Here is a 25,417-nt window from a genome sequence, read left to right as displayed (position 1 = left end):
AAAAACATATTTTTAAATTATAAATAAAATTACACAAGTACTTAGAAAAACAAAACTATTGTGCTCTACAGCAATATTTTACAAAAGTATAAAAAATTAAGAGTCTTTCAAAAAAAACTTCTCTTAAATACTAAGCCTCAAAAAGAGATCTAGAGTGATAAAAGATGTATATATACCAGTATGTTCATTAAATAACGAAATTAAAACATGCGTGTGCGTATTGCCGTCTGTTTGTTACTGCGGGACATGGCACAACTGAGATAAACATGACTATAACGGTGCTGCACACGCATAAATAAACCGGAAATGAACAACGCGTTGCCGTGAAATCAATCCTCGGCCAACTGCCTGCGGACCAAAAATCAGCTTTTTGCATACTTTACGGCGCGCAGCCTAGCCACATGCATGCCAACTTGACAGACCGGCACACAACACCAACACAGCTTCGCTTATTTCGCACAATATAAATCGGGCGAAATGGTTTTATTGCCGAAAAAACGGAATCGTAAATTCACTTCAATGATGATGGAGTGTGCCAACAAATACACATGAATATTGGGCTCCACAAATGAGCACGTGCACTTGGGTGCACCGCGGGCAAAAAGGGAAACTCTAGCAAAATGCAGGTCTGTTGGCCTCTCAGAACCACACATGTAGGCGCATCATGGCACGTTGCATAGTGTTCGGTGACCCAAAAACGCTGCCGTTGCGGTTACGACAGATAAACAAATTGACACGTAATCAATAAATGAACTCGCGCTGCAGTCGAGCGCATATTCGCGATTGCATTCGCGTTTCCCGCATGTAAATAAGGCAATGTTTTTGTTTTTTGCGCTCGATGAAATATTAGACACCGGAAATAGGAAATCAAATGACGTTGCGCTTTATTTAATATTACGAATGCGAATATCGTATACGCCGCGCGGAGCATGGAGGCATGAAAGCGCAGCTACATGGTATTTAAAGCTTTAAAAGTCACGCCCACACACAAGTATCACCTCGTATTGGTAGAGTCCTTGAGCGCATACACATTCCCCATTCATACTTGAACGTGTATGCAATTTGAAAATTTTCCATAAAATGACAGTCCTCATCGGCGCACAAAAGCAAGCGACAGTGGCAGCAGCAGCGGAGAGCAAGCAGTGGCAGATTGCAGCACTTCATCAACGCTATTCAGCTTTTCTATCTATTCTTCGTGCGCACAAGTAAGTGGGCAGAGCACTCAGCTCGCATCTTGGCCGCAAATCTCACGTACACATATTGTCTTCTCTGCCTGCGTTCTTGCCTTTTTGCGCTTTCTAATATTTTTATTTTTTGCTCAATTGATTTTCGTGACGCTTACACCTGCAAAAATAGTTGTGGCAAAGGAAAGTTGACACTGGTGGGACATGTGCAGATTTCTAATTTCATGCCAAAAATATGTGGTCTGAATGTGCTTTTGTTAGATGAAATGCTTAGATTATATATTAAATAAAACTTGACCTTGATGTTAGGCCATCGAGTGGTCCGGAGAGGCTTATTTTAGCCTTTGAATATTAGAGAGTGCGGTGCGGTTTTTTCGTCCATATATTATTTCGTCCATTATTATTATTCAAAAAAAAAAAAATGGAGCTAATTGTAGAGAAAACTTGCAAAAGCAAAGAGCTTTTACTGACACTCCTTTTTCGAAATACAGTTAAGTAAAACACTGCTCGTACGTATATTCTGAAGCTTAAAATATGGGGCTAATTGTAGAGAGAGCTTTCACTGGCAGAAAGCTTTCACTAACACCCCTTTTTCGAATATTCTAAAGCAAAGAATGTGGGGCTAATGGTATAGAGAGCTTTTACTGACCCCCATTTTTAGAAATACAGATAAGTAACAAACTTTTCATAAGGCTTTCACAATCAGAGAGCTTTCATCGACACTATTTTTTCGAGATACAGTTAAGTCACAAACTTCTTATAAGGGCATTCTGAAGCTAAGAATGTGTGGCTAATTGTATAGGGAGCTTTTACTGGCAGAGAGCTTTCACTTATTTTCGAAATGATACTCCATTCTCGAAACACAGTTAAGTACGAACTTCTCATAAAGGTATTCTGAGACTAATTGTTGAGAGAGCTTTCATTTTCAGAGATCTTTCACCGAAACTCTTTTTCGAAATATACAAATGTAACCAACTTCTTATAGGGATATTCTGAAGCTAAGAATATGAGGCTAAATGTAGAGAGAGATTTTACTAACACCCATTTTCCGAAATACTCGTAAAAGATATATGAAAGCGCCTTTTGAATATGTTGGAGTAAAACATTGTTCAAGCAGATTCTGAAATACGTCAAATAACAAAGGGGAACTGTTATGAAAGTAATAATTTGACAAAGTTCAGAAAGAATTGTGTAAACACACTTATGTATGAATATTTTTTATGGTTTAAAGACATGATAGACCAGAGCTACTTTAATGCAATGATAGTTTGAACTGGATACTACGATTATATAGATTATAGTTACAATATAGATACTGGAGGTTAAAAGTTCTGAAAAAACTTCTAGAAAATGGATGGAGCTGCTAGCGAAATATTGCCAAAAGCATACAGAGTTCTATCAAAAAGGTTGAGCAAAAAAAGTTTCATGGAAACTAAAAAATAAGAACGTATGACATCATAAAGCGGCCTTCTCCACAAAGGGATTATCTAGTGAGATTGCAGCTTAGGAGGTTACATGGGTTTCATCGAGCAAAACAACTATTTTCAGTATTTTTTTTATTTCATACAAAATATTTTTTTATTTTTTTTTTATTTTTATAGTTCCCAAGATATCTATTTTACAAAGAGTTTGTCAAATTTTGAAATTTTCATTATCAATAGGTTTAACAGTTCCAAAATAAATCAATGTAATCCTCCTTTGCCTGCTTTAGAGCCATCCGAAAACGAGTCACTTGAAAATTTTTTACCTGCCTTCTTATTTTCTTTAGTGGCTGTTAATGTTCTTACCCTAAAAATTAAATAATAAAATGTTCTAACTAATAATTTTGGCTCTAGCGCCAATAATCTTTAAAATTTATGCTGTGTAATAAATACTCCCGTTTAAAGATAATTGCATATTCTCATTTTATTGCCAGCGCAAAAAAATTCTTGGCAAATATTCAACCGAAACCAAAGTGTTTGCGGTGAAAGTGTTGTTTTGTGGTATTAGTCAAGGACACTACATCAAGGTGAGAGTTACTGCATACTAATTACATATGCAGATTGGTTGTCGAGTTGTTTGTGTACAGTTGTGAGGCATAAAAGAGCAGTGCAAGCAATATCGTATAGGAATGAATGTTTGGAATAAGTTTTGTATTTGGTTCCAATGCCGAAGAATTACAGTACGGCTTGTTTTAATATAAGGACACTGGAGACGAATTCTGGTTTCCAAATTCAATTTTTTCGGTTATTTATTTTAGTTTCTCGTAGAAGATTGATTGATAGGTAAGATTTATAAATCTTCAAAAGTTCAAAATTCTTCACCCATCGTAGTCAAAGAATTTAGATTATGCCGACGCTATGAAAAAAAAACAAACTTCCATCGAATTTAAGAACCTACTCCAAGTGGAGTGGCATCTTCTCCAGTCAATATGCACCTCCGAGCGATATTTGGGTGGTGAAAAGAGGCGCAGTGAGGTTTTTCACGAAGGGATTCAAGTGCAAGAGGAAGATTGGAGTAAAATACTCGATCGGGAGCTCGCAATCAACTCTTGTTTAGCATTTTTCAAGCAGCAGTGGCAGCTTTTAAGCCAACAAATGTACTTTGACGAAGATGCGACTTCTTTTAGGGAGGTATCTATCTATTTCTATAGCAGAGCTGTTATACAACCCTTAAGCTCGCTGAAAGTAAACTCAAAGCTAATCTTGGAATGAATAATCTCACTAGCTGTAACATCAAGCTATTTTCATATTAAGCTTGTCTGGGTTCCTAGCCACAGCGGAATCGTCGTGTAAAGTTGATGAACTCACCAGAAAGTGCAGCCTTAGCAAAATCCCATTAAAATGTGAGCAGTTGTTCCCCCGCACTCGGGCAAAGTCAGAACTGAACACTGTCCCATTGACACTCGAGCTGCCTGGATAAAGAATTTTGGAGAGCACAACTTGTCAAAGTTGTATGGAGGAAGATAAGATGGAAACATCTCGACAGTTTATCCAACATTGTCCAGTTTTCGGTAGACTAAGTTTGAAGCTCCCCGATTGTCACACGTTCTTCGAACCGGGCCAATTGTCAGGAGTAGACATCTGAATATATTTGTGGCGGGCTCTAGGCGCTTTGTCGATATACCACGGGTTTTTTTTTTTTTTTAATCCATACCGAGCAGTTCTGGACATGACAACACATGGACATCTCCAGCTATTCAAGTGGGATTATTCGTGGCATCATGCAAAATAAGTCTATTTACCCAACCTCAGCTAAGTAATTTTTAGTTTCTTTTTCTAGCTTCATTAAACATCTTTTTTCTTCTAAAAATTTACTAGTGCTCAAACTTGCATTTAATGTACAAACACAGAGAGTCGGCTACTAAGGAACAAGCAAGCTTTAAGGTAGGAATTTTCTGAGAGAATACATTAGATTTTTGGTCATGAAATAATTCACTATGAGGTTTTTCGAACATTTTGCAACATCCTTCTTAGGAACTTTTAAGGTTTAGCTACTTTTTTTAAAACGTTCTGCATAATTTGGGAAGAGACATAGTCGAAACTCTTCGATAAATCGACGTGTGAGCGAAAAAGTTCAAGATTCGATATGCAAGCATGGATAACTAGATGGCGCTGCTGAGCAATTATATGTAAAACAGAATGTAAATGCAGCTTTCCTTTACACTTTCACTGAGTGACGAAGTTATGTTGACATGTACCGTTGTTCGAAATATTATATATAAATTAAATAAAAGCACGCTGGTGCTGCTTTTATCAAGCACATAGCTGTACATACTTATGCGCTGGTATCTACTTGACTTTAAATATTTCACATGCTTGCTTCATGCCACCATAAATACTTGGTCTTGGTCGCAGGCACTTTTTTCCCGCTGAACGCAATAGTTTGTCGATGCAATTCTTACACGTGTAGGGGCATGACGCTGCGATCGGATTTGCATAATTTTTTGGCTCAGTGCAGTAGCGTCACACGCACGCACACACACACATGTACATGTGAGGCTATGAAAGCCATTAGAATTTGCAAGACAATATTTCAAGTGACGCGTGGCACTCGAGCGCTGCATTGCACTGTTGTAGTTATTGTTATTGTTTTTGTTGTTGCACATACAAAAAGTTAATTTGTATGTGAGCAAGTGGTTCATAGAAATGAATGTGGGTGTGTGTGTATGTGAACGTGTGTGACACCAAAGTCAGCCGCAGGTAAGTTGAAAACAACAAAATAAATACAACAACAAACACACACACACATATACATATATATTTCTTGTCATGGGTGACGGAGGCGCTTGGTGGGGCCACAGGCAACAGTGCACACCCTTCACACAAACACACACACACACACAACCTTGATTGAAGTGATTCGCAGCACAACGGAAGCTGACATTTGCATTTCAGAGCATAAAAGGATATGAAATGCATTATACAAGCGAGCGAGCGCCATCGTGTTGCAACTGTTCACAATGCAACTAAAGTGGTGTGTGAGGGTCGGAGGGGCGTGCGGCACACGCTTGGCGCAGAGTGATTACCATTTGCGGCAGTGCTTTAGGTGCGTCTAAGTTCTGATGGGCGGATGTCCACTCACACAAGTGTCTGAGAGCCATGAGTGCACAGCTGAGCATGTGTGGGTGTGTGGCAATATGACAGCGCAAATGTAAAATAAAAGAAATGCACTTGCACAAAATCGAGCAAATAACTTTTCCAACACATACATGTATGCATCACATATACAGACATATATAAAAGTGTGTGTGTGTGTGTGTGTGTTTTTTTTTTTTTTTTTTTTATCTTGCAAAAAGTTATTAGTGTACTCAACGTCAACATTTGCATCTAAACAAATTTCAGTTACGGTTATTGCTTACTTTGAAATGCTCCCAAGGTAGCACAGGCAGCGGCTTTCACTGCTATGCCAGCGCGCATATATACGTATGTGTGTGTGCGTGCTTGTATTTACTCAAGTGCAACTAAAATAAATACAGTCAACAAATATTTATTTTGAAAAATTTTAAATGCTGAAGTGCCTGCCATGGCTTGCAGCGGTGTATTATATTATGTGGCTGTGTGAGTATATCAGCATGTAGATGTACATATATGTAATATATACACAAGGTACATAATATATAATAAATAAGTGCATGTGTTACTTTTATGAACAATTTATTTGCATTTTTTCGAATAATTTACCCAACGAATATGTTTCAACGGATTATCTGCAATAGTCATGATCGCCAGCGTGATATGTCCTTAGTATATATAGTACGCATAAATTCATTGTAACGGGTGAACCAAGTAGTGGATGGAGCTATGAGTAGAAGTTCACGCAAGTGAGAAAAGTTCTCTGATTGCCATTCACTTAGTAGTGGCCAGAAAAGATTCTTTTACAAGGTTCAAGCAGCTCCTGACTTCTGGTTTTAGACCAAGTATTCTCTTGGTAGTCAAAAAAACGTCCGTTTTAAGTTGAGCTAAAGTGTGAAGACGAAACATCCCCCCAAAGGGTTGTGCGCAGGGTTTTGGGACCTGCCAAGTAAAAAATACTACCAAAAAAAAAGAACAAAATGGTCTCGCATGAAAGTATTCGCTCCCATGATGACCCCTGTAAACGTGTTAAGGATTACGAAGTAAAGGCCAGCACCTGGAATACCTGGTAACTTAATTGGAAAGGTGCCGATGCCCAACTGGTTGATGTCCTCGTTCGAGTAAGGGCTGACATCACCGCCGTCCAGGAAGTGCAATGGACGGGACAAGGACGGAGGATGGTAGGTGCGTGTGGCATTTACTACAGTGACCATATAAAGCAGCGCAAATTCGGTGGGTGATTCGTGATGCGAGATAGACTCCGAAGTCGAGCACTGGCATGCGCCCCGGTGGATTAACGTCTAGCCACAATCCGCATCAAAGCGAAGTTCTTCAACCTATCGTTGTTTTGCACCCACGCCCCGACTTAAGAGAAGGACGATGTGAACAAAGATGCTTTCTAGAGCGTTTGGAGCGCACCTATAAGAGCTGCATCCGTTACAATGTCAAAATTGTGCTTGGCGACTTTAAGGCCGTAGTGAGCAAGAAACGTATCTTTGGCAACACGGTCGGTAAATTCAGCCTCCACGAGGAAACATCTCCAAATGGGTTGAGGCTGAACGACTTCGCCGGGGCCCGAAATATTGTTATCTGTAGTACTACTAGATTCCTGCATAAGAAGATACATCAAGCTACCAGGCTGTCTCCGGATCGAAAAACCACCAACCAGATCGATCATGTTGTGATAGACGGAACGGAAGACACATCTCCAGTTTTAGATGTGTGTGATTTTCTACTCGACTTGCACGCCTGCTCTCTGAGAGCACACGTCAACAGTTCGGTATAAGTTACGGTATTTCAAACTCCTTATCTACAGCTGCAACCGAAACCATTGGTTGTCGGAATTTGCAAAAGAACTGCTGGTACGACGAGGAGTGCCGTGTCGCAGCGGAGAGAAAACAGGTTGCCTACATCGCAAAGTACGATCGACAGGGGTAATGCTCGAAAATTCTACGAAAAGATGCGGCGACTAATAGAAGGTTTCAAGACCGTAGCATACTCTTCTCAAACCCCCAAAGGTGATTTGGTGACCGATGCCCGGAGCATACTAAAATTATGGAGGGCAATCGATAACGATGGAATAGACGTTCCATTGCCCGACCATGAAGAAGTTGGAATACCAATTACCCGTCTCAGGAAGAATTTCGTCTATCTTGGAACCATTATTAACACCAACAATATTGTCACTCTTGAAATCCAACGCAGAATAACTTTTACCAACACGAGCAACGGCATGGACGATGACAACATCCGATGATTCTTAAACACAAAACCAACAAAATCTATGAATTCACTATGCTGATTCGACGACTACCGGCTTGACAAATTTGTAATACGCCACAGTATTTCTACCTCAGAAAAATTAATTGAACTGAATCGATTTGTAATATTATGTCATGCAATTTCTTTAGCACGAAATACAGTCTTCCAAAGGAGCAAAATTGCAAATTTCTAAAAAAGAAAATACTTAAGCTAAACAAATCTAAGTGTTCGGTGGGTGTACCCTCACTTCAACATCCGCCAACAGTCAACACTATTCGCAAACCAAAAACACCTCAAAATTTCGATTTCGTTGCTCGCGTTGCCATCCTACATTTTGCTGTTTTTGGTGTCAGGCGTCACACACCATTTATCCGGTGTAATTTGACGCGCTCCGCTGACATTCGCTGACCAAATGCAGCACATAAGCAGAAAGCACAAACACACACACACACACACACACAGATACTCTCAACCACACAGTGGCGCATATTTGAATAAATTTTTCCACATTAATTATGAAAACCGCAACCGCGGCGCTGCAGCAAAGCTTTAAATTCATTTATTTCCATTTGAAATCGCGCTACCGATGGCCACTGCCGATTCGGAATTTAATTGCTTGTAATAACTTGGCAGCGCAAGCAGCGTGGGCGTACGCCAAAGCGTTTCCATGGCGTGGGTTGGCGTGTGAACATAGCGCACACTTGCACACTTGCACACACACACATGTACACACTCTCACGCACACGAGAATCGAGAAGTGAAAATCAGAAACCGAAAAGTGACGGAGTGCCTGCGTGACAAGTGCTCTCTGCTGAAGCTAATGCTGATGGCGGCCACCGCAGCGCTGATGCGCGGTGAGTTCTCAATTAATTTTCCGCTGTTTCCGCTATTCGATGTACCGTTTGGAATTTTGTGCAAATTAAATATTATAAATTAAGATTTTAATCAAAACAAATGAGGCAACACAGAAAATCTTATTTAATCTCGCTCAATTATGCCTCACTATGCATTAATCACAAAGTACTTGAATGCATTTTTTTATGGTTATAATCGCACGAAATGCGTTAACTATTTATAAATTTTAATTTTACTACTTTCTCTAATTCGTTTATGTTTCATCTGTGGAAAGTCATAAATATATGGGTTAATTACCTCCGAATACTACAAAATGTTGTTTTATGCGTTGCCTACATTTCGGCGCGCTGCTAAATTCAAAATGGAATCCCCAAGGTATTAACATAGAAAGTGTGGAAATGAGCTATATGTTTGCTGATATATTGCATAATTGAAGTATTACTTCATTAATTACAGATTTTAAGTGACTGTGAGCTCGTTGGATACAATTTTTTTCCAAAATTTTTGTATTTCTTGGAAAAGGCTTACGATGGTTCAATTTTCTTCAAAAAAAATAAGCCTGCAAGTAGTACAAAGTCTTCAAACACGGTCGAGAGATCGTGGAAGACTTGCTAAAGCTGAATTGTTTTCAAACAGAGCACAGTAAAGAGGTCTCAACCGCTTAAGGCAGTGACCTACCAAAGATACCACTTCCATACTAAATAAAATTGGAACAAAACGAAGATGGAAGAATAGAGGAATAGCAATTATGAAGGCTAATATTAATCATTATTAGAATAATCAGAATAATGATCATTATCTGAATAAATCCACTTCGGTAAAGATTGGCGACCGTCTGTCTTATTCTACATAATTGTGTAGAATCACATAAATCCATTTACCTTCTACTTTCAAGAGCTATTGAAAAAACTTTGTCGATAATTTGGAGTATTTGTGTAACGATATACATATGTATCCTTCTATTCGATAGAAATAGAAGTATAAAAGCAGAAATCGATCGGCATATATGACCAACTAGATGGCGCAGAATGACAAATCTTCAGAAAATAACTTGAACTCGGGTACAAGTTGGACGATTCTAACGACTTGAAACTATTCGCAAGACCTTCACCGATCTTGAGACCCAGCAATGATTATGGGATAATATTCGACTGAATAGACCACGTCCCGCATGCAGTGAAGAAAATACAGCAGCCATAGCTGTTGTATACTCGAAGACTACGGAGAGTCGATTCGGCGCCATTCTCAGCAACTCGGACGGACGTATGGAACGACTAGGCGCATTTTACGTCGAGTTTTTAAATTGAAAGCGTACAAAATATAGCGCGTGCAAGAGATAAAGCCGCTCGACCTTCCTAAGAAATGTCTCTTCGCTCTCTGGGCTCTTGAAAAGTTCCAAGAAGATCCAACGTTTTCAATGGGTATGTAAACAAGCAAACTTGCCTCATTTGGGTCGAAAAGCAACCTGAAGAGGCTCAAGAGCTATGTGGTTTGTGGGCCGTTGGAATTAACGGTTCATACTTCTTCAAAATCGATGCCGGTGAGAACGTAACCGTCGATAATAATAGACTATTTGATGTCTGAATATGAAGCTCGTGATTTCGGCGAAATTTGGTTTCAACAAAACAGCGCCACTGCCCACACATCGCATCAAGCTATGGATTTATTGACAGAACACTTCGGTGCGCAGATAATTTCACGTTTTACTAGGAGGATATGTAAAGTATAAAGTCTATGCGGACAATCCTGCTTCGATTCAAACTCGAACGGATCGACCACCTGAGACGTAGCTGCGGTCAAAAAGTAAATGCCAAAGAATGTCTTTCGAGTCATAATAAACATTCCGCAATAAATTTGAAGTTGTTTGAGTTTTTTTAGTAGTCCAAATAACTATATAAATTCATTTTAATTAATTTGTAACCAAAAATATCCTTTCTCATATCTGCAGAAATGGGCTTTAATCGAGAGATTTTTATCAGAAAATGATTAAAAATGAAATCCAGTTTTATGGCTTCGATTTATTTGCGATTGCCACAACAACAAAAACAAAAAACATTTAGAGTTAGCTATTGTTTGTTTTATATCACTTCCGGTGACTGGCACTAGACAAAACCAACGCAGGAAACACAAAAGTCTACTAGCTAACCGCATAATAACAATGCCAGAGATAACAATTTATACAAGACACAATACAAATAATCAGGAGCCTAACAAAAAACCGCTACACAAACACACACACACACATACAGGCGCTACGTGAACCCTTAGCCAGCAGATGTGCGTGGAACTTATTGCAACTGTCATGGCTGACACTGATTGCTTTGGATACCGAGCAAGGCAAACGAACACGCACGGATATATACCAATACACTTGCATGGGAGTGCGCTGCATTGCGTGTGGCGCTCATTTCCATAATCAACAACAACATACGAATTTCACGCACACACACACACGCTCACCACCTCGTACTCCTCTCGTGACACAAATTGTTATTGCTTGCAGCCCGAAAGCTCGCTACACAAACCGCCTAATATTTTGGGTAATTTCTGTGCTGGTAAACGGGTTGCACCCTTCACACTTGCCACAAGCGAATTTTAAACGGTTGCCACCGCATACACATACACACCAATGACTGTTTCGACTGCGTTTCGGCTTCACGCAACAAAACATTCTTCGAAATTTATTGCTTCCATTCATGACTGCAGAAAATATGCCGAAATGCAAAACCAAATACATAATCCACCGATGTATGTGTGTCTGTCTGTATGTTTGTCGGCATGAGTGCGTTTCGGTGTATTGCTGCAACTTCAGCTTCGCAGTGAAATTACAGAGCTAAGAAATACTAAAAACTTTTTAGAGGAAAACAACAAAAATTACGAGTAGCAGCCGAAACTCTGTGAGCGCAAAGTTCGAAGTAAATTTCAGCAGCCGGAACAAGAATTAATGGTCAAAAGTTTAAAGTGTACCTGAGAAATGCGTAAAGCGTAGTACTTTAGCCCTAAATTCTAATAGTTTCTGCTGCAAAATAATTTAACAGTCAGAATGTCATCTGTCACCACACTAAGTGACATGTTTTACTGGATAAAGTAAAAAGTCATCAGTATAAAACTTGGTGCAACTAATTAAAATTTTAATTTGAGCTTTTGAGCTTGTTATGTAGTAAAAGTACATGATCCCGAAATTTCGGGATTAATTACTGCTGTCCCGAAAAATTTCGGGATTTAAAAGAAGCAACGGGTTAAAACTGGAATTTGAGTTAATAAAGCTTGTTATGTATTAAAAGTGTATGATCCCGAATATTGGGGATTAACAACTGCAGTTCCGAAAAGCTTCGGGATTAAAAAAATGCAACAGCTTAAAACAGGGAATATCGAAAATTTCGGCATTTAAAATAAGCAACGAGATAAAACTGGTATTTGAATTACAAATCTTGTATTGTAATAAAATTGCATGACCCCGAAACTTCGAGTTTAATTATTGCAGTGACGGAAAAATCAAGATTTAAAAAAAATAACGGGTTAAAACAGGAATTCGAGCTCTTAAAAGACGTTATGTAGTAAAAGTGCACGATCCCGAAATTTCGGGATTAACAACTGTAGTCCCGACAAATATCGGGATTGCAAGATTTTTATTAGCAATTAACGTTTCGGCGTTGTTTACATACAAAAAATGTTGAATTATTGTAGGATTTCGAAGAAGTAACATAACCCCAATGAAACTACTTAAACTAAATTTTAATTTTAGCAACTAGCTAACACTTTAATAACCCGAACGTAATTATAAAATGCAAAAAGCTTTGGTTTTTTTCCTTTGTGATTTGCCTTACCTTTCTCTCTCTCCTCTCTCTCTCTCTATTTCTCCTCTCTTCTCTTCACTTCTACCTCTTCTCTCTCTAAATATACATATGTATATGTAAGTTAAACAAGCTTGATTGAGAAAGCTATTGAAACGCTCCAGTCATATATAGTAGCTAATATAAATCACCTGTTTAAAATTGACTAGGAGTGGTCCGTTTAAACTGCGTTCGGAATCCAACCCCCTTAATTGTTTCACCTAAATTAGTGCGACCTGTGTGAAAGCTTTTTAACTATTAATTTTTCATTTTTCTTAGGATGGTCCTTTATTTAAGTATATATATAAAAGTAATGATTATGGTAACACAGTTTATTTAAAAGAAATAGATTATATCGCAAGGGAGGCTGCGTTCACTTTGGCGGTTGGAAACCAAGTGTTGCTTTTTCGTGTAAAGTCTGATCTCCATACATAATAGTAACAGTAGAAGGTAAAGACAGTAATTGAAAATCGTTTTGTTGGCATCAGAGAGATACCAGAGGATATCAGCAACACTTGGTCGGCTCAATACATTTGGCTAACGTTTTGGGTATAAAGCGTACCAAAAGACCTGAATCTTTTACAGAACCGACTTTGAATAGAGTAGAGCATAGGAGATGCCTGACATCGTAACTGAGGACCCTGCATTCACCAAACACATCAAATTACATGACGAGGCATGGGTTCATAAATATATTGTCGACAAATTTAGCTAATAGCGCTGAAGGCACTGGAGGCCATCACAGCCGAGACTTGTAATAAGAGTACGGAGAAATAAATTAAACTTTGATATTCTTGTAATTGCTAAGGAGTCTATTTTGAAGGACGTAATCAAAATTTGTTTTTGTTTGTCTGGGTCAAATTTTATCACCTACTATGAAGGTGTATATACAGGATTTGCCCAGAAAGTAATAGTACTGCGCGCAACCACGGGATTCAATAGAGGGCGTTCCTAGCTAACAAACGAGCGGCTGATCAGTAGCCTCCGAGCACCTGGAGAGTCAGGACAAACATTTTCGCGCGACGTGTTTCGGTGAGTGGTGCAAGCCGAAAATGCAGTGTTCGTTAGAGCAGAGGAACGCGATTAAATTTTGTGTGAAACTCGGTACATTTGCGACAGACACGTTTGATATGATCAAGCAGACTTACTCAGATGTTGCTTTAGAAAGAAGTGGTGGATTTCGGTGGCGCCGTAGACTAAGTATTTGTTTAATTGCCCACATGTTAAATTTACTAGAAAATTTCAACATGTGTGAAAGTAACTCCCAATTTTTGAAAAAAGTAATCACAAGTGACGTATTATAGTTCATTGAGTATATTCCCGAGACAAAGACACAATCTTTCGGGTGGCAACCGACGACAGAGGGGATCCAAGCAGCATGCCTCTCGGCTCTCAAGCATATGTCGGAAAATGCCTTCCGTGATGCCGTCAATACTTGGAAATCGCGCTGGCAACGCTGCATCGACACAGAAGGAGCCTATTTTGATAGTTTTTACAGAATTGTAATGATTTTTTAAATCGTTTCAGTCCTATTACTTTCAGAACAAACCCTGTATATAATATATATACATATATATTGGTCTGTGAAAGTAAGGTTTGCATATCAGCAGGAGAAGTTGATTGAAGCCATTTTTGGAATCCATAAAACTTCTCATATAAACTCAGTTTATAAATTTAGAAAAGTTTCTGACGTTTTTTAGATAAACTGACATAGCATTGCAAATACATGCAATTACTTGAAATTAGCACAGCTTTTCAGTCCTCAAATTCCTGCCCTCTCTGTATGCCAAAATCAGCAGATAAACTTTGCGTTGAACAAATGCTGGCGGCAATCAATTAAAAGCGACACAAATGAGCTGGCAATTCGCCGCGCCAATTGATATTTCATATCCCTGTGCAAAATTACATTTACAAAAACAAAAAGTGCAAATAACCGACAACCAAAACAAACACAAACAAAATTTCGAAAGCATATAAATATAAACACATGAGGTGCCGGCATAATTCACTTGTGGCAACACTGTCAACAGCACAAACAAACAAATAATGACGGCAATTTGCAAATGTACTATATGTCTGTATGTGACTATGTGCTTTCCTGCATATGTGTGTCTATGTTTGTGTGCCTCCCCAAATGCGTCTGTGTGTGTGCGTCGCGCTCTATTTGTGATTCATTTGCGAGCTGCAGCAATTTCGGTTGCAGATTGCGTCATTGTTGTTGTTGGTTTTGCTCTCCCCTTCGTCAAATCTTATTGCCACGTTTATTACCGTTATATCAATTGACGTCTGCAGGTGTCATTCGCATTTTAAATGAATTATGATCAAAATCAGTCACTCTCATGACTCTTCGCTTGCTTAATCGCAGCGCTTTGGGGCATGCTCCCTGCTTTGTTCGTTGATTTATTCGCGCCGCATGCGAGCGCTTGCAACATCTGCCCATTTGCATTCGCAGCCCAATACTTATTTGGGGTGCAGAAACTGTCAAAAATTGTACAAAAATATACACTGAGAATTTCAATGAAACATGACAATTTATTGGAGCTTTTATCTCGCGTTGCATTTGCCAAATTCGCGCAAATACTTTTCGTTCATTCGAAACTTGATTAATCGCCCGCAAATCGCAGAGCGCATCCATTGAGTGCGGGCATAATTTTCGTCAATATGCATTTAATGGGTGGATAGCGCTTTAAAAATGAGTTAAAAGCTACAGATTTTTTTATTTAACTTTTTTTTATCGTTCAAAGCAAATATTTGCGATGGAGGGCGATAAAGTGATTTTCCAACATTTCGACATCAGTTTTTAAGTATAATCTATATTTGGCTTCAACAGAATCCTCAAACACAGAAAAACATTTTTGGAGGCCCGAATATTATTCATTATTGACTAAATCAAGATTTTTTCCCTCAAAAAGTAGTCTCATTTACACCCATTATGCAGTAGGTAACCATTATATTTATATATTCCACAGACACAAAAAACTACAAGTATCACTTAACTTCGGAGAAACAGAGTTCGCTGGGAAGAAGGAAAGTAATGTTATGCTCCTTGATAGACTTCGAAAATAATTTTGAAAACACGCCCCACAAAAACGTAGCCAGAGCACTGGAAAAACTAAATGTGGCAGCAGCGGTGCGTATCGATAGAGACCGTACTGGCACCAGTATAGCTGAAACCGTTCGTCCCAGCACCACAACAGGCTGCTCAAATAGTGGAGTGATTTCCCCCCTGTTATGAACTGGTTGTAGACGACATACTAGTTCTGCTTACTGATAATGGGATCTGCTGTCAAGGATATGCGGGTGACATTGTTATTATAGCTAGAGGCAAATTCGAGGACACTCTCTGCGACTTAGTAGAAGGAGTTTAAACCTAGTTAATAGGAGGAGCAGTGGGATTGAGCTCAATATCATTACTCGAAGAAACCTAACCTTTGGGGACAGAGGGGTAGAGATGATATATATTGGTTGACGCTGAATTCCACTATGCACAAAGCTACTAAAGCACTAATGGTGTGCAATAAATGCTGAAACTGCAAACTAAGGATTGTCGGGTAGTTGTACACGGGTGCCACGCGCATATGCCCGACGGCAGCACTTCAAGTCATGCTTCAGCTCACACCACTTCACCTGGCTGAAGGTGGCTCAAACTGCTTCAAATGACGGCAGAGGGGTGTGGCAGTGATAATGTAATCGCATCACAGCGGATGACGAACTTAAGTGGTGTAATACTATTGACTCTTCTCCCAAGGGACAGCATTACAAAAAAGGTAAACTTCACCAAGAAGTTCAAGGTTACCCTTAGCAGTAAGCCTGAATAGAATGATTTCACTCTCGAGCTACTGCTTAAGGATAGTACAATCAATTGGTACACCGACGGCTCAAAAACGTAGGAGTGGCAGGGCCACACACCAAACTCTCCATACCTATGGGAAGTTTTCCGAACATTTTCATTTCAGAAGTACTTACCATAAGTCGGTGCGTAGAGATAAACCGCGCTGCAGGTAGTGTCGAACCATACTTATCGAGATCAAATCCCTACTGGTTCAGGAGTGTAGAGAACGGCTGAACAGTCTATATAGAAAACTAAAGGTGGCTAACAACAGCTTAATCTAACCTAGACATATCACCAGAACTACTATATAACGAAATTGGCATTTTATATCCAGAGAACTTTTAATACGCACACACATTACGCAACTTAAATCAACAACAAAAATAATGAACTTAACACCAAGAAGCCAAAAAAAAATTTTTAACTGTACCGCTTGCATGAATCCCAGCCACAACTACAACTTAATTTACGGCGGTGTCGAGCATATTGTTTCCATTTTTTAACAGAATATAAATGTTTCCGTCAAGTTAATGGAATGCATGTCGATTTTAAAGTGCGCGCAACCGGATTAACATGTCCATATGGTAATTGAGGATGTAAATATTTTTTCAATTGCCATTTTTATTTTTAAATACTCACAACCGCGTTAAGGCTTTAAAAACCATATTTCACACATATCAAATGGAAGCGAATTTTTCCTGCTCGACAGCCAATTGCACGCATGTGTATGAGTATGAGGAATTAAAGGAAAGGCAAGCGCTCGCTTGACTGCCCTTTGTTGTTACTCGTTTTATTGCGTATGTATGTATGCAATTGCATACGAAATATTTTTTCGCAGTGCTGTAACTAGTTTGTGGTCAGTGAACACGCAATCCGTTTGTTCGCACTCCTTCATGTAACTATGTGTTTGTATGTAAGGAATGCATGCAAATTATTGTGAAAATGTTTGCATATAACTGTATAACCGCTTTAAAACACTTAGTTCAAAATAGGTATGTGGTAAGTTTGCAGAATTCATACCAGTTCCTGCCAACTTGGACAAAACCAAATAAAAAATTATACCATACAAGAACTTGATTTTAATAGATCGGTGTGTATGACAACTATATCCTATAGTGGTCCGAGCTGAACAGTTTGTTTGGGTGTTATGCTGTTCATTTGTATAATAATTCATGCAAAGTTTCATGAAGATATCTCGGCAAATAAAATATTTTTCTATACAAGGTCTTGATCCCGATCGTTCAATATGTATGGCTGCTATATGCTATAGTGAACCGATCTAAAAAATTGCTTTGGAGATTGTGTAATTTACTCAGACAATAATCCATGCCAAATTTTGGGTAGATAACTCATCAAATGAAAAAATTTTCCATACAAGCACTTGATTCCAATCGTTCAGTTTGTATGACAGCTATATGCTATAGACATCCGATATCCGCATTTCCGACACATAAGTAATTTCTTTGCAAGACAAGCACATGTGCAAAATTTTAGATTGATATCTCAAACACTCAGACTCAACTGGTATAAATGCAATAAATTGGTATAACGAGTGCAGAGAGCAAATCAAAAGACTCACTTTAAGAGGCAGTCACATACACTTTTGTATTGCAATCAATGAAAACACTTTGTTATTGCTTTTTTTTTTTTGTAATTTTTTAGATAAAGGAGCAGAGCTCTAATGTAAACGAAAAGTGGCGAATCGAACACACCGACTATTCAACTTTTTTTTCATAGCAGATTCTCTATAACGGAAAGTTTTTTAACATTCGTGATATATATATATATACTCATGGATATTGGCATATGCGGACGACATTGGAATCTTAATAACGGTTGGGTATCTATAGACAATTCTGTGGTCTGTGTTTGAACCCGGAGAAAACGGATCTGCTTGTACCAAATATTTTGGGATAGTCTTGGACAGAAAGAGTGAGAAAGGCTATCAATGCTTTATATACGTGTGGGCAGATGCTCGGCACAACCTGGGGGCACTCTCTTTACTGGTGCTACATAGCATTGTAAGAGAAATTCCGTTCTACGGAACAGTAGTATGATGGACAGGAGTACAGAAATTCTCATACCGGAAGCCAATGAAAAAGGTTCAGATGCTCGCTGGCTTATGCATAAAGGGAGCTTTAAGAACAACTCCGATGGCGGATGTTGAACTGGCACCAAACCTGGCACCTACAGACCTTTTTGCTGAAAACTGCGCAGCAAAATCGGCGGGACGACTACTAGCTGGGGGGAAATTTTCATATAGAACCTTCGAGAATAGCTCGGTGAGAACGTGCGGTTTGGCAATCACCAGCTACATGCTTCCAATTTTCAAGTGGGAAAGCGAAAATCTGTCCGCAACAGTCTAAATATCTATACGGATAGATCGAAGATGGACGATGGAGTTGGTGCGAACATATATTGTCCTGAGTTAGGTATAAGGCAGCCTTTTAAGTGCCGGGCCTTTGCAGTATATTTCAAGCTGAGTTCTTTTCTATTGCCAAAGCCGTGGAGCTTGTCTCTAATACACCTGCAGGTAAGTCAAAAGTCAAATTACATATACGTAGACAGCCAAGCAACAATCCAGGCAGTTTCCTCTTATCGCATATCGGCCGGAAGTATCTTGGGAAACAGGGCAGCAGTAGAAAGTGTTGGCAGAAGTAAGCAACTTCACTTCAACTGAGTGCCAGGTCCCAAAGTCAATGAGGGTAATGAAATAATGGAAGAGAATGCCAAGAATGGTAATAGAACAAACTATCTGGGTGCAAAGCTAAAAGAGTCATGTGTAATACGGTAGATGAGAAGTACACAAAATTCATATTGGCACTAGACATGAACGGAAACTGTTCACTGTCTGGTCGTGACTCACGCCCGCAGAATCTGGCTGACAGATCGAGAGCATCTCTGGTACACTTGTCCCGCATCCCGGTGGCCTCCGGGGTCCCCACTGTACGATACACTTTAAGATATATCCATAGTGAGGTCACATAATCAGTAGAAATTCGTGTCAAGCGCAGGCATCCTAAAAGGTCACTACTCCTCATGGAGCTAGTAACTGAACTCCATCTGGTATCATTGGCCTACCAGACTAACGTAACCTAACCTAAGCTATCCGTATATACCCATGAAATAATAAACTGTCAAGCAGACTGTGACCATAATTCAAGTAGTCGATTGTTCTAATTCCTTCATAAATCCTTAATAAAAAGTGAGGTTAGCTGGGTGTTGAAACACCAATTGCTGTAATCAAATATTTTAACGCAAGAATATTATCTACGCGTAAAAAAAAATGAAGAGACAGTTGTGTCCTTCGATCTATATACAAATGTACACCATTCGGTGTCGATGTGTCGACGAACCGCCTATTTGTAAGCGAGATGTTTAATATGTAAATATCTATGTAAATCAGCATTGCTCAACGTCCGTCCGACTGTGTTTGCCCGTTGTGCCAATTTATTATTCAATATTTGTGTGGGTTATTTATAGCACCGACAGGAATCGAAGATAATACGAATATGGCAGCGAATGGCATGTCGAGCTATTAAAAGCAGCAACACACAACAAAAACCAACAAACACATTGACACATATGAAGACAGACATGCATTTGACCACACGAGCATTAAGGTTAATTAGTATTTTGCGGACAACAGCAAGGACAATAACTAACTGTATACAAACATATGTACGTTTAGAGCATACACGTGGTAACGGCATAACGACGGCATAATAACTTTTGAAATGCGATCACAAGCTCTGAGGATTATCTGCTTGAATAATGTTTGTTGTGTTCAATGAACGGAAATGATTCTTTGAAACGATTGCATTTTATTATCATACACAGAGAGACACATACATACTTGTATAAACTCGCTTGGCGGCTAGCGTGGCATTGGTCATAGTGTGCGACGCTGCTCTCAGAGTTCTAGCACACACTGCTTGATGAACAAGTGCTTTTGCTGTGGTTTTTAAGAGGCTTGTTTGCTCAGAAATATGAAACCCAAGTTTATACATTCATCAGCTAGCTCTTCATTTAACTGACCACAAATGAAGGGCTTAAAAGCTGCTTTGACTCTTGCCAATGTCTGTGTCTTTGTGTTTGTGATAAATTGTGCCTTAAATGTCAGCAAATTTTAATATCATCTTACCGACTTTCGTAGGCAATAAACAACAACACAGCGACTTCATCTAAGTTAATTAACAGCCGCAACGAGTCCAAGCTGTCAGCTTATCCATCAGTAATGATGGATATCAAACTGTCATTAATTTAGGTTAAGTGTGTAAAGAATCAGGAGTCAAGCATCTGTGGGTTTTGATTTGTATTCTTGGTGAAATCAATCATTTTCTGTTCGCTATTTCGTAGAATAATGACATGTAAAATTAAAAAACAAAGTTAACGAGTTGAATTCGATATATGCCTTCCCGAAATTTATGGGATTTGGCAACCTTAGTGTTGCAATCTGCCAACCACAACGCTATCGTAAAGTTTGACATTTTGACACACGACTGCTGTTTGTGTTTTTTACAGTAACTTAAAATACTCACCTCAACCAAAAAAATGTTGGAATTAAATCACAAATATATTTTTTACAACTTTTGACGTGTATTAGCTCAGCAACATTGCATCAAAATACAATAGCGGTGCTTCGAAACACGTCTACATATGGGATTGTGTCAGATGATGAGTAGTGAATTTGTACGTATGAGCCCGAAAATAGCTAGTCGTCGACTGTATGGGCAGACGGAGAATTGTGCCCGCTGTCAGGTATGACTGCCGTAAGAGGCGAATAAAGTAAAATATGCAGTATGTCTGTTACTTGGCTTGCCTCAAATATCAGCAAATAGTGCTATAATACTCAGCTTGAACTGATTATAGACTTTGAAAGATATTCCTTCTAATGAAAAGGCATTTGATATTCAAGCGACAAATGTCACCAGTCATTGAGTTTGATGGGTGGTCTATCGATAACAGTTAGCTCTTGGAGTTCGTGGCAATCTGCTCAGTGGGTTTGGCACTTTGGGAAGATTCGTGGTGGCTGTGGTTTAAATCTAAAGGCAATTGAAAGGTCAGTTCAGTTTGGAGTCGCTCTGACATTTTTGAGCACTTAAAATATCGATTTAATGAGTTCTCCACCGTATAGTCCTCTTTTTATTGCCAAATTTGAAAAATAAACTAAGAGGTGAACATTTTGCGACACCTGAAGAGGCGGTTGATGCCTTTAGAACCCCTGTGGCAGTTTACAATCAAAGTGGCACAAATGTTTCAACAATTGGTTCAAACGCATGCTAAAGTGTATATGCACTATATATCTCAATTTAGACTATTTTGAAAAACAGTTAAGCGATTTTCTGTGATTAAAATTTGTTTTTGCTTTTCAATACCGGAATAAAAAAGGCAACGTATGTGTAACCCCTATCATCAATGTTACAGACCAGTCTTACTAGACTGAATGGTTTAAATGGCATACAAAAATGGTGTCAGTTTATTGGGAAAATTACTAGACACTGCAAAGTTTGGCGAATCGAAGATAGCTAATAATAAAGTGGTAAAACTGTTCACTATTTCATTATTATTAAATTATAGCTTTTATATCAGTTGTTTGTTCGATTCACAACTATCAAGGGTTTGGCAAATCGAGTATAACTATTAAATCCCATACTCTCACCAAGATCTGTCTATCTAAGATCTGCATCAGATCACCAAACAACGACAGCACACTTTTTGAAATCTTGAGAGGTTCATCGATCTCTAATTTATATCTAAATTATTTTTTCAAACTATTTTTTGCCTTTCGGCAGTCATATTGGAGTAAGTATTTCTAATTAGAGCTTTTTCAATTGACGAAATTTAATTTTTCATGCATATTAGGCTTTCAGTCTTCAATTTCAATACTTATTTGACTCATATATATTATTTTCCGGTAAAGAATAATTTATCCAAGAATATAACAACGAATAAATTATCTTAACAAGAGATCCGTCAGCACAAAGCCTTCCAAAGCAGAAAAAGAAGCGAAGCGGGATTGGTTTTGTGAAGACTATGCTCCAGCGAAAGGCTCACTCCATTCGAGACCCATGGGTGAACAATGGAAGAAAGTACGATTAGGTATACAATAGAAAGATCGAATACATAGGGATCTACTCGCACTTGGGGTGTAGAACTGGCAAAACCTCGACTGGTGAACTCCTCAACTGGTGAACTGTATTTTCTTTAGAGATCGCATTTCTCCACAAATAGCATTGCTAGCTTTAAGAAAGATGTTTTCAGGTGACTAATTTCTCCAAAACTCCAAAAAAAAAAAGGCATTATGTAATGGAAAGCGTAAAACACGGAGGAGGCAATTTGATGGGATGGGGTTGTTTTATATGGTGGCATATTGGTCCTCTTTAAACAAACTTGTTATAATAAAGAAAGCAGTCTATTTGAACAAAAAAAATTTGTTATAAAGAAGAAATAAAACTATTTAAACATTTTTCTGACCAATTTACCAGACTTCGTCGAATTGAGCGGGGAACGGGGAACCAAAATACACCGCCAAAGTAGTTAAGAAATAGCTATCTCTGGAGCATTTTCAGCTAATGAAGTGGCCGGCCCCTGATCTCAACTCAAAGCAGAACTCGTGGGCGATAATAAAAATATGGCTAAGAAAGTATTAAAGAACTACTGGAAACATAAACGAGCTATAGCATCGTGTACAATATGAGTGTTAACAAATCCTCGCAAATCATATTCAAAATTTTGTTGAAAACATGCCGAAATGTATTCAAAGTGTCATAAAGATTAAATGTCTATGGACCAAGTATTGAAACCAATGCGACTGTAGCTACTGTACATAAGTGATTAGTATGACGAGCTGAGTCGATTTATCTTTCTCCGTCTGTCTAAAATTTCGCACACGAGGCTGCTATTTGTCGAAACCGCCGATATTGGACCACTGTGGCACATAGTTGCTATACAAACTGAACGATCGGAATCAGTGGTTGTATGAATAAATATTTAATTTGAACAAAAAATTTCCATTTTTATATTCCTTGAAGACGACGCACAGAAAATTCATTTTTAACGCCAGTGAGGCTAAATATCTTTCATTTTCCAATATATGTGAAAATCTCTCAAAAGGATATACAAAACCATTGAAAGAAAAATAGCTGCATTCAGCTAGCTTGAAGAGGAAACCAATTCACGAGAGCTGCGAGGAAAGCTGCGATGTTTAGTATATAAAAAAATACATGAAAAATGGAAAGAGCAAGCGAAATCTATAAAAAAGTAATACGCGAGAGACACTAACATACTTCAACATGGAAGATTTAGTGCACGCGGAGGTGTTGCAATCAATTTATATCAAAAACACGCTAAGCAATGAAAGCGTGTAAACCGAACAACGGCAAAAAACGGTAAAATGCGATGCGCAAGTATTGATCGAAATGCAGTGTTTAGCGCCGACACCCACAAACGCTCCAGCCAAACGCGAAGACACGCGCAACAAAAAGTGCTAAAAAAAATTCGTGGCATGCGGAAAAATTTTTTTGGCAGCGCGCTACAGCTAAAAGCACCCTTCAGCTCCTCAACCGTTCGAGCTACGCGCCACTTCAAATGCGATGATGCAGATTTCATTAAAATTGAAACATTTGAAGCGCCAACGACACAGGCGAGAGCGCGCAAAAAACTAAGTGCTTACGGAGAGAACAACATAAAACGGATTGAATAAAAAATTTAAATATATGTATGTATGTATATTCGCCACACTCACCTCAACGGATATAGTGAATAACGGTGCATGCACCGGACCGGTTTGCGACTCCAGCTTATAGACCAAGCCATGGCGCAGCTCATTCAACATGGCGACGGTGTTCTTCGGTTGCGGTATGCGCTCCTTGCCCGTACGTGGCTTCTTCTTCGGCAACACTAACAACAAAAACGGGCAAAAAGAATGCAAAAAATCGTATTTAAATGTATAATAAATACTTAAAAATAGAAATGCAACGCATACAAAAACAAATTAATTACCCCAAAAGCGGAAGCACTTGAAAGCATCGCTGCCAACAACAAGACTATGTATAACAAAAACGGCTTTATGCACCTCATACTGCCAGAAAGCTAACCACCCAGCTAGCTTGTCAAGCAGCAGGCGGCCGACAGCCAGTTAGTTAGCTAGCTAGCTAGTCTGAAGGAAACGAGAAAACTTCCGCTCCAATACAGTTATATTGTAGTGCACTTACCCGGATACTTCGAGCCCTCATAGCGACGCTTCGACGGTGACTTGCGACTGTAGCCATTCATATTTGGATGATCTGGTGTTGGTAGTAGTAAAGGCTGCGCGTGGCGGAGAGCATGCGTTTGAAGAGAAGAGAAAAATCGAGTTCAATTAAATTTGATTTCTGGTTGCTATGGATAAATATCTAGTTATGTATGGTGGCATACAATGCAAATACACACAGACAAATGCAAACATATACATAGATCTATATAATCAAGATAATTAGGTGACACATTTAGATTTTACAGTTAGTAGTACACTACAGCGGCTTTTGGCTTATTTGGTCGCTTTTTACAGTTAGTTATGAGTACGTACAGATAAGAAAACATTCGATTATATAAAAAGGTACACTTAGGTTATAATTAGTTTAATTAAATACGAATATTAGCGGAGCTTTTTTAGGTAAGGTTTTGCATTAGTGTTTGGTGTAGCGACAAAATAGCAATAAAAATCATAATTAATACATTTAAAAAACGAGTAAGGAAGGGCTAAGTTCGGGAGTCACCGAACATTTTATACTCTCGCATGATAAAGTGATAATCGACATTTCAGGCGTGGTTGTAAACCGATTTCACCCATATTTGGTACATGTCATCACGGTGTTAAGAAAATATTATATACCGAATTTCATTGAAATCGGTTGA

General features: G+C 38.8%; 1 protein-coding gene across 5 annotated transcripts in view; it reads right to left on the bottom strand.

Moving 5' to 3' along the window:
* The window catches only part of LOC108971053 (double-stranded RNA-specific editase Adar), a 156,336-nt gene that overhangs the window by 68,287 nt on the left and 62,632 nt on the right, over positions 1–25,417 (bottom strand). For all 5 annotated transcript variants that reach the window (XM_018936848.1, XM_018936846.1, XM_018936847.1 and 2 more), the window contains exons 2-3: positions 24,736–24,829; positions 24,267–24,421 (exon numbers count right to left, since the gene is read on the bottom strand). In XM_018936848.1, the coding sequence (XP_018792393.1) occupies positions 24,267–24,421; positions 24,736–24,796 (216 nt within the window). In that variant the 5' untranslated portion in view covers positions 24,797–24,829. The remainder of the gene's footprint in view (positions 1–24,266; positions 24,422–24,735; positions 24,830–25,417) is intronic.

Source organism: Bactrocera latifrons, unplaced genomic scaffold (genome assembly GCF_001853355.1).
Source record: "Bactrocera latifrons isolate USDA-ARS-PBARC rearing strain unplaced genomic scaffold, ASM185335v1 scaffold_32, whole genome shotgun sequence".
NCBI classification, from domain to species: Eukaryota; Metazoa; Arthropoda; class Insecta; order Diptera; family Tephritidae; genus Bactrocera; species Bactrocera latifrons.
The sequence above is the reverse complement of the archived record's forward strand: the minus strand, read 5'-3'. Positions and strand labels throughout refer to the sequence as shown.